This window comes from Lactuca saligna, chromosome 5, assembly GCF_052625555.1.
Source record: "Lactuca saligna cultivar CGN05327 chromosome 5, ASM5262555v1, whole genome shotgun sequence".
Lineage (NCBI taxonomy): Eukaryota > Viridiplantae > Streptophyta > Magnoliopsida > Asterales > Asteraceae > Lactuca > Lactuca saligna.
The window spans coordinates 244310389-244328793 of NC_136421.1; the positions used below are offsets into that span (position 1 = coordinate 244310389).

The 18405-nt window shown below is 37.1% G+C and overlaps 1 protein-coding gene and 1 non-coding gene across 2 annotated transcripts; one reads left to right on the forward strand and one right to left on the reverse strand.

The window, feature by feature from the left end:
- Positions 1–1076: 1076 nt before the first annotated feature.
- Positions 1077–1183, forward strand: LOC144999033 (small nucleolar RNA R71). The gene has a single exon (XR_013660560.1). It is a non-coding gene; the product is annotated as a small nucleolar RNA R71 (small nucleolar RNA).
- A 5161-nt stretch (positions 1184–6344) lies between these two features.
- On the reverse strand, positions 6345–7416 carry LOC145046456 (uncharacterized). Its single transcript, XM_078994741.1, has 2 exons — positions 6777–7416; positions 6345–6676 (listed from the first exon to the last, which is right to left on the reverse strand). The coding sequence occupies exons 1-2, from the start codon at positions 7414–7416 to the stop codon at positions 6345–6347; spliced, it is 972 nt and encodes a 323-aa protein (XP_078850867.1).
- Between the last annotated feature and the right edge of the window lie 10989 nt (positions 7417–18405).

Consider the following 18405-nt stretch of genomic DNA (forward strand, 5'->3'; position numbering starts at 1 on the left):
ACTTGGGCATTTGCATGATGGCCTCAATGAAAGGAATATTGATTTGAAGAGTTTTAATGTGGTCTAGAAACTTCTGATATTCCTCTTCCTGCTTCTCTTTCTTGGCTCGGGCTGGGTATGTTATTGGAGGCTGGTATGGCTTCAAAGGAGGCTGTTCATTCGTTTTTGCTGGGGTACTCACCGAGTCCATCGGCCCTACTCGGCGAGTAGAACTCTCAGATTGTGAATCTTGGTTTTCTGCTTGTTCTTCCGTTCCTTCCTTCTGCGAGTCCCTGGTTGCTTCAGTTCGAATGGGGACCAGGGGAGTGATGATCTTCCCACTTCTTGTTGTGACAATGTTTACTTGTGCGCCTCGTGGGTTGTTCTCAGTTTTGCTAGGAAGCTCACCCGGTGACCTTTGGTTTAGTTGTTGAGTAAGTTGCCCAAGCTGCGTTTCTATGTTGTGGATGGATGCTTGCTGGTTCCTGAGCATGGTTCTTGTTTCTTGGATAGCAGCATCATGGTCACTATGTCTTTTCTCGGAAGCAGCCACAAATTTAGTAAGCATATCTTCCAAGCTTGGCTTCTTCTCTTGCACCGGCTCCTCCTTTTGATAAAAGCCTCTCCCTTTTTGTCTATACTTCTCCTCCTTGGCCTTCTTGTACTCTTCGTAAGGCAGCCGCTCTTTCTTTTGTTTGCGCCAGTCCTCATCATACCGGTCACCGCTCGAATAACATGCTTGTGCCTTCTTGTTGCCATTCTCATCCAAATGGCAATCTCTAGTGAGGTGAGGTCCATTGCAGTTTTCACAACCCACCCGAATAGCATGGATAGTTTGATCCATTTTGTCCATTCTCCTATCCATGGTTTTTAACATGGCCATGACCGCGGATAAATCTTCAGTAGCAGCATATGCAGCTCCCCTCGTGACATCATTCCTAGGGTTGTGGTATTCTCTAGAGTATTTAGAGAATTCTTCAATCAATTCTTTAATCACCGGGGGTGGCTTCTTTGTAAGTGGGCCTTGCGAGTCTAGCAACTGCCGGGTTGTGACATTGACTCCATCATAGAAGATAGAAACTTCTTACTGACTGTTTAGATCATGGTGTGGGCAGTTTCTTAACAGACCTTTGTACCTCTCCCATGCTTCATATAAAGACTCTCTAGCTTGTTGTTCAAAGTTTGCAATGGCCTTCTTTAGTTTGGCTATCTTGGATGGTGGGCAAAAGTGATCATAAATTCTTCCTTCATTCTGGCCCAAGTAGTGATTGATCCGGGGGGAAGTGACTTGAGCCAATCTTTAGCAGCACCCTTGAAGGTTACCGGAAGCATACGAAGTAGTTGAGTTTCGCGGGTTACATTTGGAATAATGAAGTAATCAGCAACATCATTGACTTCATCCAAATGTTTGTAGGCATCTTCATGATCTTTCCCATAGAAAGGTATTTCCTTGAGTGAAGCTAGGATATGACCTTTTAGCTCGAAGGTAGCAGTCGCGGGAATTGCGGGTTGCACAAGTCCCGGACCATGGTCGTCGTGCATCCTCTTCTTCCATTCTCCCATGGGGATTTCATCAATGTTAGCCATAGTGAACGCTAACTCTTCCTCCGACTCGGTTTCTTGCTCGTACGTTGCCTCCTCTTCTTCCTCGCTCTCGTATCCAATGTCTTCTTGAATTGGCTCCTGAATTATCAAAGAAGCGCTAGAAGCTCCTGATTTACTGCTCTTCTTTTTCCCAAAAACAGTCTTCAAGTTGGACAATGGTGATTTCTTTGGTGTGCTTGAACTCTCCACGTCCTTCCCTTTGTTTCTTTTCAATGCGGATTCGTGGTCTTCAAACGGGGGTACCAGTGGTGTGTTTGCTCCTCTGGTCATGAAAGTCCTGAAATCAATCAAATAAAAAGCGTAAAAAGAACAAAAAGATTGTAAAAATAAAGAAAATCTACTGCTGACTAAACTGCTACTCGCCGAGTAGGTGCGATTGCACTCGGCAAGTATCAGTGATATTTCAAAAAAATTTATAAGTTTTAAACTAACTAAAACAGATACTAAAACCTAATTACTAATTACTAAATTGCAATAAATGAACTTTATGCAAGTAAACTCACACAAAGGATCGAAAAAATTAGGAATTAGCTTAATTATTTAGAACCGTTCCCCGGCAATGGCGCCAAAAAGTTGATGTGTGTAAAACCAACTAGTTTTATCCCTACTTTTTATTAATAATTTGAGCACACAAAGGCAGTGAACCTGTCTTTAAGTGGTATAGATTGATAAGTAAGGTATCGAACTCAGGGAACGGAAAATTAAACTAATAGCTAATTTTAACTAAAACAAATAATAAAAGTAAAGGGTTTTTCTCTAGTTTTGCAAGACTAGAAACTTAGACAAACTAAATTAACTAATTAACTAAAGCAACAACTATTCACCAAATTTGATAAAGATGTTTCTATTTAGGTTCAACCAATTCACTCCTATGGTTATTTAAGTTTAAGGTAGATTAATTGCTATTGGTTACCAATTATAATAGTTAAGTTCATATTCATTACTCCTAACCCTTAGACAATTAACTAATTTAAGCGTTGATCAAGTGTTTAAACTAATTAATTCCCTAGATTAATTATTTGGATTGAATAAGATTTGTAATGGTCAATTAAGTTATTAATTCAATTAACCTCTTGTTGATGGTTTCTCAAACAAGCTCACACATTAATCTTCCTATTTTCTTATTAATCTTAGTTTCATAATCATTACTTCTAAGCATATGGTTTAGCATTCACATAGACATATGAGGTTAACAATTAAGTGATGTTCATGCAACCTAATTGCCTTCCAATTAACAGAAAATAGTAGTGATTAATACATAAGGTTCTTTAACAAACTTAATTTAATAAATCACCAATAGACAATTAAGCAATAATCAATAATCAAACCATAGGAGTTCTTTGGTATTCCCCAAACAGAAACAAAAACGAATTTAGCTCATAATTGCAGTAGAAACAAACATAAAAACAAAGTTTACTAAAGTAAACATATTCAATACCTAAGTCTAAGTGGTAGAATTAACCTAATTGCTTGAATTCTTCCAAATATTGAAGCCTAGGGTTCCTTAGCGTCTTCTGAATCTCTTAGTCGCAGCTAAACCTTCAAAAATCGCCAGGAGTATCATCCCATGAGATAAGGATTCGTGTTTTATAGATATCCCAAAACAGGGTGTACTCGGCGAGTAGCAGAATCAACTCGCCGAGTAGATCCATACTTATCCGTCTTGAATCAACAGTCGTATTTATCTTCTGGAATATCCTCGTGTACTCGCCGAGTAGGGTCGTTCTACTCGCCGAGTATATCACCTTCTTTCACTCTTTGATCTTCAATTGCTTCCCTTTTCTCCTTTTTGCTTCCAAGCATATCTTTTGGACTGAAAACAAAATTCACAACATTTTAAGTACCTTTTGTCCACATTATTCTCATAATTAATCAAAAATAACTAAGAATATATGCTAAATAATTAACTAATTATGCACATATCACTTATCTTTGTAGATGCTTGCGTTTTCGTAAGACTTGTTTCTCAACTCCTCGATTTCTTGAAGTTGCATTTTTCGGTGCTTTCCACTTTCTTCAAGAGTGAAATTGCACTTTTTAACCACCCAATATGCCTTGTGTTCCAATTCTACCGGTAAATGACAAGATTTTCCATAGACAAGGCGGAATGGAGACATACCAATTGGAGTTTTGTAGGCGGTCCGATACGCCCATAAAGCATCTTCTAACTTTAAGCTCCAATCTTTTTGGGTAGTGTTGACGGTCTTTTCAAGAATTTGTTTGACTTCTCTGTTTGACACTTCTGCTTGGCCATTTGTTTGTGGATGATAAGCGGTTGATATCCGGTGTGTGACACCATATCTCTTTGTCATTGCTTCCATCATTTTATTGCAAAAATGAGTGCCCCTATCACTCACCAAGGCTCTCGGTACACCATATCTTGCGAAAATGTTTGACTTCAAGAAGTCAATTATAGTTTTTGAATCATCATGCCGTGTAGCCTTTGCTTCAACCCACTTTGAAACGTAATCAACTGCCAAGAGTATATAAGTATAACCAAACGAAACGGGGAAGGGACCCATGAAGTCGATTCCCCACACATCAAAGATTTCACAAATAAGGATAGGACTTTGAATCATCTCATGCCTCATGGATATGGTACCCGTTCTTTGACATCTATCACAACTCTTGCAAAATAGATAGGTATCTCTTTACATTGTTGGCCAATAGAGTTCGCATTCAAGCACCTTTCGCATGGTTTTGTTTTGACCAAAATGTCCCCCGCATGCATATTCATGGCAAAATTTTAAAATTGACTCGACCTCATTTTGATGAACACACCTCCGTATTAGTTGATCCAGACAATGTTTCCAAAGATAAGGGTCGTCCCATACGTAGTATTTGGAATCAATCTTCAACTTGGCCTTTTGGTGCTTGGTAAAGGTGTGAGGAATTTCTTTAGTAACCAAGTAATTGACAATATCCGCATACCATGGAATTGAATTTGAGATATGGAAGAGGTGCTCATCCGGGAATTCATCAAGGATAGGAGAAGAAGAATCGCCAACATTCAACCGACTTAAGTGATCCGCAACTAGGTTTTCGGCACCACTTTTATCCTTTATCTCAAGATCGAATTCTTGTAAAAGAAGAATCCAACGAATCAACCATGGTTTGGCATCTTTCTTGGTCATGAGATACTTTAATGCGGCATGGTCGGAATATACAATTACTTTTGTCCCAAGAAGGTATTGCCGGAATTTTTCCAAGGCGAATACAATGGCTAGAAGTTCCTTCTCAGTGGTGGAATAGTTGGCTTGAGCATTATCCAATGTTTTAGAAGCATAGTAGATGACATGTGATGCTTTTCCCTCTTTTTGACCTAAGACCGCTCCAATAGCAAAATTGCTTGCGTCACACATTATTTCAAATGGAAGCTCCCAATTTGGAGGTTGGATTATTGGTGCGGAAGTGAGCAAGTCTTTAAGTTTGTCAAAGGCTTCTTGGCATGCAACATTGAAGTCAAAATCGATATCTTTTTGAAGAAGAAGGCACATTGGTCGCGTAATCTTGGAGAAATCTTTGATGAATCTTTTATAGAATCCCGCATGACCCAAGAAAGATCTCACTTCTCTAACACATGTTGGGTAAGGTAGGGTTTGGATGACATCAATTTTGGCTTTATCAACTTCAATGCCCTTTTTGGAGATGATGTGTCCCAAAATGATTCCTTGATTAACCATGAAGTGACATTTCTCAAAGTTTAAAACCAACTTTTTCTCTATGCACCTTTTCAAAATCTTCTTAAGGTTACCCAAACATTCATCAAACGAATTGCCATACACGATGAAATCATCCATAAACACTTCGATTATACTTTCAACATACTTGGAGAAGATACTCACCATGCATCTTTGGAATGTGGCGGGAGCATTACATAATCCAAATGGCATCCGCTTGTAAGCAAATGTGCCAAAGGGGCATGTAAAAGTTGTTTTGTCTTGATCTTCGGGGGCAACGGGTATTTGGTGAAAACCCGAGTATCCATCAAGGCAACAATAATGCGATTTCCCCGCCAATCGCTCGAGCATTTGATCAATGAAAGGAAGAGGGAAGTGATCTTTCCGCGTGCTTGAATTCAACTTTCTATAATCAATGCACACCCTCCATCCATTTTGAACTCAAGTGGGTACCATTACACCTTTGTTATTCTCAACAACCGTGATTCCCGTTTTCTTGGGAACCACTTGCACCGGACTAACCCATTTGGAGTCAGAAATTGGATAAATCATATCTGCATCAAGTAGCTTGATTATCTCCTTCTTGACAACTTCCATCATGGGAGGGTTTAATCGTCGTTGGGCTTCCCTCCTAGGTTTGCAATCATCTTCCATGAGTATCTTGTGAGTGCATACATTAGGACTTATCCCCTTGATGTCCGCTATGGTCCACCCCATGGCTTCTTTATGCTCTTTCAAGACTTCAATCAATTGGTTTTCTTCAAAGTCGTTCAAGTGAGAAGAGATAATCACTGGTAGAGTCCCATCTTGACCTAGATAAGCATATTTCAAATGGCTAGGTAAAGCTTTCAATTCAAGTCTGGGTAGTTGGATTATGGAAGGTGGCATCTTGATTGGAGAATGAGATAAGGCAACTTGAGAAACATCCCTCTTTTTGGAATTAGTAATTTCTAAAGCCTTCACAATATTTTCAACTTCGGAATCCAATGTATACATATCCATGGTATTCTTCAAACTTTCACCTTCAAGACTCATGTTAAGCACCATCTTCAAAAGATTCCCATTTGATAACTCGAATAATTATTGGGTGATTGGCTCAATCACATCAACTCGATACAATGGAGATACATTGCTAGGATATCTCATTGCTTCGAAGATGTTGAAGTGAATGGTCTCTCCATCAAACTCCATGGTGATCTTCCCATTGTGGACATCAATAATCGTTTGAGCGGTATTCATGAAGGGTCTTCCAAGGAGAATAATAGATGACTTGGAAGGAGTCTTTTCTTCAAGCTCAATGACATAGAAATCCGCGGGAAATACTAGTTGATTAACTTGAACGAGTACATCCTCCAACATGCCTCTTGGAAATACACTTGACTTGTCCGCTAATTGAATAATGACTCTGGTTTCTTCCAAAGGTCAAACATTGAGAGATTGAAAAAACCGAGTATGGCATGACGTTGATTGAGGCTCCAAGATCTAGCATGACACTTTCAACATGTAAATCACCAATGGTACAAGGTATAGCAAACATTCCCGGGTCTTTGCATTTGGGTGGAAGCTTCTTTTGGAAGACCACGGATACATTTGCATTTACTTGAATCTTCTCATTTGTCTTGAATTTTCTCTTGTTGGTGCACAAATCCTTAAGAAATTTGGTGTAACGTGGGATTTGCTTAATGGCATCCAATAGTGAAATGTTGAGTTGAACCTTGCGGAAAGTCTCAAGAAACGCTTTCTCTTCTTCTTGTTTCTTTGAGGAAGCCAAACGGGATGGAAAAGGTGGTGGTATGACCAATGGTTTGATGGATTTGTTGGAAGGGTCGGGTTGATCAACATTTGGTACAACCGGTTCTTTTGGAGGAACCACAACTTTTGGAGGTTCCACTATGATCACTTCATCTTCTTCTTCTCTTGAAACTCTTTTAGGTTGACTTTCTCCAAGTGTTTTCCCACTTCGCAAGGTGATGGCATTCACATTGGGGTTCTTCTCGGTTTGTGATGGAAGTTTACCCCTTTGTTCTATCTTGTTTAAAGCGGTTGCCAAGTCTCCAATTTGTGCTTGAATGTTGGAGAAAGTATTCTTGGTTTCTTGTTGAAATTGGGTTTGACTTTGAGCAAGAGAAGTAACAAGTTCTTGAAGGCTCATTTGATGGTTACCACTTGATTGACCTTGTTGTGGAGGGTGTTGGTAAATGTGGAGGGTTATAAGAATTTTGTGGATATGGAGGTTTTTGGGATTGGTATTGTGGATGTTAGGGTCTCATCAAAAGATTTGGTGGATTTTGCTTTGGTGGATAAGGGTTGTTTTGGGTATTCCTCCAATTTGGGTTGAAGTTATTTTGAAATCCCATGGGTCTTGGTTGACTTTGATATCCGCCCATTGCATTCACATCTTCCGGTTCACTTCCAAGTGTGGGACACTTATCCGTATAATGACTTGTCATTGCACAAATACCACATACAATCAATTGTTGACCACTTCCCACCACCATTTGACTTAGCACATTAGTCAAATCCAAGAGCTTTGATTCCAAATGTTGAGTGTTGCTAACTTCATCAACCACTTGTGTAGAATTTCTCTTCATGTCATTTCGAGTCCCAAAATTCCGTTGATTTTGAGAAATGGTACCAAAAAGTAATCGGATCTCATGAGGGGTTTTGTTGAAAATGTCACCACCACTTGAAGCATCAATCATCCTCCGATCTTTTTCATTCATACCCTCATAAAATTGTTGAAGAAGTAGTTGTTCGGGTATATTGTGTTGAGGACAACTTGTACACAAATTATTGAAGCGCTCCCAAAAATCTTGAAATGTTTCATTTTCCCCTTAAAGAATCCCCAAAATGTCACTTCGTTGGCTTGATATCCGGGAGGTGGGATAGAATTTGCTATTGAAGGCCTTGAGTAACTCTTCCCATGTGTGAATAGATCCCGGTGGTAAGTTGAATCACCACTCTCTAGCTTTGTCTTCCAAGGTGAGCGGGAATGCGGTTAACTTGAAATCATCCAATGTCACATTGTCAGGCAACATGCTAACACATATCATATGAAAGGACTTTAAATGCTTTTGAGGATCTTCTCTATCCAAACCATGGAACTTGGTAAGTTGATGGATGAAACTTGACTTCAATTTAATCCCTCGACGGTTTGCGGGATAAACAATAGCAAGAGGTGTATGAGTAACATCCGTTTCCATCATTTGTCTAAGTGTCAACTCTTGAGGAGGATTGGGTGGATTGGGGTTATTGGGATATTGTTGCAAGTAATTGGGTGGTTGATGATAAGGTGGGTAAGGGTATTGTAGGGGATTGTAGATTGGTGGTGGATAAGGTTGGTAGTTAGGGTATTGGTTGTAAGGAGGTTGTTGTTGTGGGTACATTGGGTTTTGGTACATCGGAGGGTGTTGGTAATTGGGTTGATTTGGGTAATGTACTTGTTGTTGAACTTGAAAAGCATTGTTTTGAGGTTGGTTGTTTTGGTGGAAGTGTTGGTTTTGTATTTGTGGTGGTTGATAATTAGGTTGGTTTTGAGGAGGGGTTTGATTCCAAGGTGGCATATCAATGAGAGGTTCTTGTGGTTGTTGTCTTGGTTGATGGGGTGGGGTATTGGCATCTTGATTGATTGGGATTGGGTTGGGATTATGAGGTGGAGTGTGATTCATGGCTATGTGGTTTTCAAATGGAATGTCTTCAAAGGAATGACCAACAATTGGAGAACTCGGATTGGTATCGGTATCACTTGAAGTATGAACTTGATCTTCTATGTTGATTAGTGGAGAAGAGGAAGAAGCTTGAACTAGTTGTTGTTGCTTTGCTTGTTTGGCTAAGTTTTTCAACCTTTTTGCTTCTCTTTCAATTTCTGGATTGTAGAGTAGTTCACCGGTTCTTGTAGACCTAGGCATAAACAATCAAATAACAAAAAACCAATGTCCCCGGCAATGGCGCCAAAACTTGGTTGGGATGTCAAGCCTACCAAGCAAATTACACCCTTTGATTGCTAAATAAACGTAATATAATGGTAAAAAAGGGTATCGATCCTCGGGGAAATAGTTGTATTCAATCACCAATGCAATTCAATAGAACTAGTGAAATTAAACTAACTAACTACAATTAAAATAAAGGGGGGGGGGGTGTTTGATTACTTGAAAACTAAAATACTTGAATAACTAAAAACCTTGCAATTAAGCAAGTTGATGAGATGCTCAAAGATTGTGAATAATTGGTTAACTAAGGCAATTCAACACAACGAACATTTGTGTGTTTATCATTAGGATCTAATACAAAGCTTATCCTTCATCCCAAATTGGTTATAGCAATCATGAAGCATGATATGCCAAGATTCCTCATAGGTAGTATGGAGGTTAGGGAAGCCCACAACACACCTTCTTAATTAAGATCAAGGGTCAATTGAAGCAATTAATCCCAAGAAATCAATTAGCCTTAAGAATGAAGGAATCCCCAATTCTTAGAGGATGTCAAATGCTTACAAATCCATAAAGGAGATATGATTCATAAGCTAGAGATGATTTCTACCATCATAAAGCCTTTGTTCTAGATAAATTCAATGATCCAATGCAAAATCAATGAAATAAATCAACTATTGCTCAATCAAATACTAAGCTCATGATCAAAGTATCAAATAAACATAAGAATTGCAAACTAGAATCATAAACATGGAATAAATTGATAATCAACATAAATCCTTCAAAACCCACAAACATTCATTGGTTTTCAGCCAAAGTCAACCAAATAAGAGTATTAGCCACTCATGGCAACAAAGTAACAAGAACAATAATCTAATTGCATAAAGAAACTACCTAAGATTTGGAAAGATGAAAGGAAATGGTTTCTAGCTCCCAAAATCGCCTCTTACAGGTCTCCAATGGTGGAAAATCGTGAATGAGCTTCTAGATCTGATCCCCAAGGGTTATGGCAAGCCAAATGACCAAAATGCCCAAACTGGGCAGTTGCGCGGGTACCCGCGCGACGAAAATTCCACCCGCGCAAATGTTGTTGTAATGCTATTGGTCCACCAAGCCACTCCACCCTTCCACTACCAAAGATTCCTTTCGTCCCCCCTCCTTGTCCATGTAATTTGAAATGCACCAATCATCATTTAGCCACAAAATGGATGCTCCAAGCCCAAAATTAGAAATTTATGATCCATCTTCATAAGCCCAAATAATCCAAGTCAATATCTTTCAAAGCCCAATTCCTCCTCTTTGATTCCGCCAGGCCCAATAATGCCTCGGGAGCCCACTAAGCCCGTCTCCAATCAACCCGCAACCGCAACAAGCACCGAAAAACCTACAAAATATCTCATGCAACATAACAAGCACCCGGTACGATCCATACTAAAGAAAAATAAATAAAATACAATGCATTAATGATAAAAAAATCTAAAAATCTAAAATAAACTAATAAAAATAAGGAAATAAAATAAGCTATCATACATACAAAAATATCTTATTTTACGTCATTAAGTTTTATTATGTTCCACGCAACAAATAATCAAACAAATTGCTACCAAGAATAGAATTGTTTACTATTTGGTTAAAACTGAATTATTCAATCGGACAATTTGAATTGGACTATTTTGTTCGGATATTCGGACTTTTGGATTGATTTTAAGCTAGACCGAATTATTATTTTTGGATTTCGGATTGGTTTTGGTTTATAAAATAAGAACCAAATATTCCAAAAAACCGAATAACAAGTTATTATTTATTTTATATATATATATATATATATATATATATATATATATATATATATATATATATATATATATATATATATATAATCATTTGTAAATTTACTAAGTTATTTTTTTGATTATTAGAAACTTCCAACCAAGATAGTACTTCTTATCAAAAGCTCTTTGTTAAATTATAATTGATAGCTAAAAAGTTTTATTTAGTTACTTTGAACTATTTTTTGAAACCGGATTACTTGATTTGATCGGATCAAACTGATTTATCAAAACGAACACCCCTAACCGAGAAACTTTTGGTTATTCAATAGAATCAAAGCCTCAAATGCATTACAGTTACAAAAAAAATGTTTCATGCAACAAATCATTAGAGATACATTGTTAAATTTATTCTAATAAATGAAGAGTTTTTTTTTTTTTTTTGCCACATTTCACACTCTTATTCAATTTGTGAAATATCATTTTGTAGTTATTTTGATTTAATTTGTTTTCCACATGTCATTTTATGAGTTTTTCTATTTTAATAAATTCCAAACAATATTCTAATGTAATAATTACAATAAATGTAGTAATAAATGAAAATCAATTTCATTAATGGACATACCTTTTTATTTCAAAATTCTGAAATCAAAACTTAGTATTTTATTTTGTTTATTTATTTAAATTTAAAATATAAAAAAATAAATTTTAATAATTCATTATTTTTCTTATTTTCTTATAAACCTAAAGGTTTTAAATATTTAGATATTTATAATTAATTTTTTTAATTAACTCATATAATATATGGGTTTTTACATTTAATTTGTGTAATACACGATACAACAATAGGTAATTTTTTCTAACAACTGTTTAAAAAAACAAAACAAATATACTAAGAAAACTGAAAAAAAAAAATTTAAAAAGGAACGGGAGATTGAATTACCTTTGATGTAATTTATTGCATCATGTACATGTTTATACGTTAGACTTGACATTTCACATTAATTTTGTTGGGATATACAATAAGCAAAATTTTGTTTGCATCCAACTCTTCATTACTACACAACTTATTTGTGGTACAAAGTACAAACGTTCCTTTCTTAATCTTTTTTATCATAAAAATTATCCTAACTCATTGTCATATGCATTTTTTTCCTCATATTTCTTCCATCTTATACAACCCAGAATACATAAAAATATCATCTTTCATATTTTAGTTAAAAACATACAAACCAACATAGAATATAAGTTCTTAAGCACATGCTAGAAAAAGAATAGAGAGAGAGGGAGTAGAGAAAGAGGTGGAACGCTACTAGAAAATTGGGTACTTTTCGATGGCCATATCCGTCAGAAATCCGTCTTAAAATCTGATTTTTGACGGAATACCGACGGAATTAAGTCTATCGTAAAAAGCCCCGTTGATAATTATTTGTGACGGGTTTACGACGGAAATTGTGATGGATTGCCGACAAAAGGGCAACGACAAGATTACCGACAAAATAGTCACGGATTACTGATGGACATTTTATAGTGACGGATTACCGTCAGATTATATTAGTGACAAATTATTGACTGACACATTTAGTGACGATTTACCGACGGATACTCATTACTTTCGCGACAGATGATTCCACTTTTTTTTGAAAGTAGTAAAAAATATAAAATCCAATTTTTTTCCACACAAATACAGAAAATAAAATAAAGTGAATACATAAAAAAATACAATCACAAATGATCACAAAATACAGTTACTGTATTTGTTTATATGTCTAATAACACACTAACTAATTTCCCACATACCTAATTAAAAATCATACATCTTATAGGATTACCAATTGTTTAAACATAACTAACAAGTGCCACAAAATATGATTATCAATTGTTTGGATTAGAAACATAAACTAATTTCCTTGTGATGGATTTTTGGGACAATTGTTTTGCTTGAAAAAACCGTCATTTGTGCTTCAAGCAAGGCATGTTTTTTTCGCATCTGCTCCATTTTGCAACTTCCTTTGTGCTTCAGTTTCACGCATGATGGTCATTTCATTACATAATATTTCTCCTTAAAATTGTAAGACAAACATATATAGTTAGTAAATCTACTACGCTTTTAAATTGTTCTAGCAATGTGCTTTGGCTTATTATATATAGGAGCATGTTATCAATTATAATAACATAGTATACTTTTTATCCTATATGTCAATGTATTTATAATAACAACATACTTTAAGGTATAAATAAAAATAATAACAATGTACTTTGGCAACTTTCTATAAATAAAAAGTATCAGACCTAAAATGTCCTCATATTCATCAGGATTATACTCATGTGAAGAACTAGAATCATGATGCATGTCTTCTTAAACATCCATACGTGATCATCATCTGTTTATGTAATGTACTCTTTAGTCATTTTCACAAACTTTTTTCTCTAATTATATCATTGTACTTTGAAAGTACAATAACATTGTACTTTGAAAGTACGATACTATAATAATATTGCCTTATTCAAGAAACAAAATATCTAGATAAAAAATAAAATTTTTGTAACATCTCGGGATTTGCAGGTACTTCCAAATCCTATCTTTTATTATTATTTTGTCATTTATAGTCCTTGAGAATAGAAGAGTGAATCCAAGAGAAGCCTAAGGGCTAAAGTTGCAACTTTGGGATCAAGAAGAGTACGCTAAGCGTACATTAGATATGTTGAGCATGCTAAGCGCACACTAGTACGCTGGGCGTACACTTATGTATGCTGAGCGTACTCATGTCAAATGGAAACCCAAATATTCAGGGTTTGAGTGCTATATAAATGTCCTTATGAGCTCATAACCCTCCATCAACTCAGTCTCCATAGTTTTGAGCTGTTTTCCCCAAACCCTAACCCCTCTCTTGAGTGTGTGAGCTAAAAGTATGTGTTTTGAGTAGTTGGAGAATAAGGTATTGCATCAAGAAGTTGGAGAAGGAAGGCAAGCTTGAAGATCTGAAGTTATCTTGTCCTCTAGAAGCTCTAGGAGGTAAAAAGCTCCAACCTTTATGCTTGTATGATGTAAATCTTGCCTTATTAGCTTCATGACACCTTTCTTGTCCCAAAAAGTCTCAATATTGTGCATGTGGTGTTTTGAACGTGATAAGGTATCCTTTCAGACCCTAGGAAGGGTCCTAAGTGATAAAAATGATGTCCCAATGGCTAAAAAGTGTCCCGTGTATGTAGTAGAAAAGTCTTAATGGATTAAGACCATATATTAAGAAATTTATGGATGTCCAAAGTCTTAAAGTTTGAGACTTTATGGTTCTAAGACACATTTGGTTGATGGATCTAGAATTTGGACTTAAGTGCTTAAGCCATTAAGCACTTATTAGATTTTTGGTAAAACTTGTGTACACCCCGCGTAAGTTCTGTATGCCCAACATATTGATTCAACCAACCCGATGGTGGTCAATGCAAGGCGAAGTACGCCCAGCGTACTATAGGAGTACACCCCACGTACACCCTCTGTTGGGCTTTTGACGAATTGGGCTTTGGGATTGGGCTGCCTTTGGATCAGTTTGACTTGGGCCTTGCTGGACTTTCTGAATAGGTGTATTTTAGGCTAGTTTTGGTAATGGATCTTAAAATGAGGCCCAATTAGGGAGTTGGTCCTAATGGGAAAAATTGAGCCAATGATGGCCCTTATATATGTGGACTTTTGGATCATGGATTTGGTATTGGGCTTTGGCCCAAATTAGAGAAAAGACAAAATGGACTATTACCCTATGTGGGAACCTTGGTCAAGATTGATATCCCAATTGCTAACTTAGTATTTGTTATTTTAGATAGTTCGGGATTTTCGGTGAGAGAGCGGTCGGAGACTTTCATTTCAGCTCAGCACTACTTGTGAGGTGAGTTGTGCTCAGTATACTAATAAGGTTTAAGGCACCAATGTCGTACCTTTTTTTATTGTTATCCTGGTTATTGCATGGTGATATGTTTAGTGACCTGTTAGGTCGGTATCCTGGTATATAGGATGATGATATGTTAGTGACATGTTAGGTCGGTATCATTGTATATAGGATGATGTTATGATTGGTGATATGTTAGATTGGTTTGACTGTTTGTACAAGCTAGCTAGCTTATGGTATTTATGTGTTGGTTGTGTATATGGGGTTGGTGTTAGGACTAGTTTTGTGTTGCGTATTTTGGGCTCGTTAGTTAGTCCAAGTTTTGTCTCTGGTATGGGCTTATCCATCCGTGAGTTTTGTTTAGGGTTTATTATATATAGATGCTTGCATGCATCTTTGGATACGATGATTAGATAAGCATTTTCAAGCGTGTTTATCGTTCTGATTTTGTAACCTTAGTATCCTCTACAGCGGAAGTTCTTAGTCGAGCTCTGCTGAGGATTGAGTAATCTAATCATTCGACTCACTCAGATCCATATTTGTGTTTTGTTTCACTGTTTTTACGTTAATTATTTACTTGTTACAAAGATCTAATCGATCAAAGAGTTCTTATAACTCATCAATTGGTATCAGAGCAGAAGGTTGTGTAATTCATACACATCTCTTCTGTGAAAGAAGTGATTAGGGTTTATTCCGCATTAACTGATATTTATTAAGCCGTCACTCCATAATTGACGTATCTCATTATTTATTCGTTTTGCCCTGATAGTATATATTACAAGTCTGATCTTTCAAACAGGTTAAATGATCAAGCATGGAGGATTCTCAATCTAATCCTATCAACATCTCAAACAGCATTGGATCAACAACAAAGATTCCTATTCTTTACGCCCAAGATTACGAAGTTTGGGCGCATCACTTTGAAGACTATGTCATCGGATCTGAAGATAATGGGTATCTTATATGGGAAGCTATTGTGTCTGGACCATTTGCTCACTCAGGAACATCTAAGATCATTAAAACTCAGAAAGAGTATAAGGATCTGTTAAAAGATGTGAAAGATGTTGCTCAAGACGAAAAGGAGAAGTTTTAGTGCAACATCCAAGCATTGAGACTAATTCGATTTGCTCTTCAATCCGACACGTTTAGGTTGGTGATTTCCTGCATTACCGCCAAAGAAATCTAGGACAGGTTATGAGAGTTGTATTCCACAGATGAAGATTTGGAGCATTCTATTCAGACCTTGCTTTTGTCTGAGTTTGGTGAATTTAAGCAGAATTCTGATGAAACTGTCACTCAGATGTTTGATCGCTTCAATTATCTTCTTAGCAAGATGATCAAACATGATATAGAAAGGAAGTTGATTGAACAAAAGGTCACCTTTTTGAATGGCCTAAGATCTGAATGGAGAGCTGTCGTGTCTACAGTTAAAGCTCATGAGCAGTTCAAGTCTTATTCATTGGCAAAGCTGGTGGGAATTCTGAAATCCCAAGAAAAGATTGTCATGCAAGAAAAGAATGTGGTCTCGAGTTTGGGTTCCTTGGCCCTCCTATCAAAGGGCAAGAATGCAGTGGAAGATGAAGATCTGAACCTGGAAGACTATAATCTTACTTCAGAGGATTATGCAATGATGGTGTCTAATCCCAAGAGGTTCATCAAGAAAAGGTTCCCTACCAATAAGAACCGAAATTGGCAGGGAAGATATAGTTCTGAAAAGGTTAGGGAGGATCCGAAGACAGAGGATCTAAAGAAAGAGGCAAAAGTTGAAGGAGATTCAGGTGTTAGCTACTATTAATGTGGAGGAAAGAACCATTATGCTAAGGATTGTGTTCTGAAGAAGATGGCAGAGAAAGATGAAGAAAAAGATGAAGAGGCTATCTTGATGAAAAAGCTTGAAGAAATCAAGAGAAAGAAAGCTGCTTCTAACCCTTCTATGAATGCTCTTATTGTACAGGTTTCGGCAGCAGATGACGAGTTCGGTGGCGTGGAGGTGTGGTCCATTGACTCGGAGGATGATGAGGTGAGAAAGCCTTCACATGGAAAGGCATGTGTTGCAAGAGGTGACGAAAGCAGTGGGAAGTGTTTGATGGTGACTGATGTATCTCATATGAGGGGATACAATACTGATGGTGGAAAGGAGGACACCAAGGAGCGAGAGGAATTATGCTTCAAAACAAAACCTCTTCGTGTGCAGATCAATGAGCTCGATGAACTGGTCAAGAAGGTACAATCTCTTTTTATTTCATTCAAAGTCCCACAGAAATCTTATGAAAAAGAATTAAATAGCTTAAATTCAAGAATCTCAAATCTGGATAGTTGTTTAACTCAAACACGGGTCACCAATTCTAACCTAATTGACCAAATAAGCAGGGTGTCATCCAAAAGTGAGGAGCGAAGGATGTGTATAGAGCAAAAAGAATCGGAGCTGATTAAGTCGAAGGATGAAAACATTTATTTACAAAGAGACAATTTAAAACTTTTAAAAAAGCGAAATGTTTTTTGTTTGATTGCTAAACGTCTTTATGCTAACATCACTCAACTGCATCTAAATTGTGAAATAGGGCAGAAAATTCATCGCATGATTTTGCCCTTCCTTGAGTTTAAGGAGGATGAAATCGATGCTGAAGCATATAACTGCGAAAGTGTTGTTTCGTCTGATGATGTGAATCGCACTTACATGTATGGTCTGGACAAAATCGAATCTTTTATAAAGTCCAAAGACCATAAGGACATGCTTAAAAACCTTTTGGATGAAAACGATAAGCTAAAACTAAGGACCGAAACCATACAAAAATTTAACTCATTGAATGCCAATTTAAGTTCTGAAAATAAAATTGATGTTGAAAACGCATCTGAACTTAATGGGGACGATGATATGAGTGAAATTTCTGTAGAGGATGAAGTCGAATGTTCTGTAGAGGATGAAGTCGAATGTTCTTATTTCTGAAAATTCTGTGGAGTTTGCTCGTTTGTCCCAAAATAAGTCCCCAATTCTTGAAGAAAAGGTTGTTGTGTACCAAAAGGTGAGAACAACACCAAATCAGGTATATAAGGTCACAGGAGTAACCGAACATCAAACAACCGAACTCACTGCTATAGTAAACGAAGATAACGCAAATGGTTGTGATGAGTTTTTCTGGTCTGCTCCTATAGATAATGTCGACGAGACTGTTGGTCTATCTGAGCGGACGTCCTGGAAATCTAGAGGCAGATATGTACCATAACCATTGAACAAGTCTGACAACTTCGACGTGCCAAGAACAAGTGGAACAAAAGACGTACCTATAGAAGAACTCACTTCCACAAGCGAAACATCATCTGTGAAAAGTGAAACGGCTGACAAGAAGCAGAAGCAAAAAGCTAACATCCACAAACAGCCGAGACAAGTGGAGGATCAAAAGCAGCAAAGGAATCTGAGATACAAAAAGAATCTCTCAGAGCGAAAGCAGTTTTGGCGATCTCAAAACGCCCATTTCTCTTATCATGATAAAAATTCAAAGTCAGAGAAAAGTGCTTTCAGGCAGCAAGAGAGCAATAACAACCGAAAGGATAGGTTCGGTTC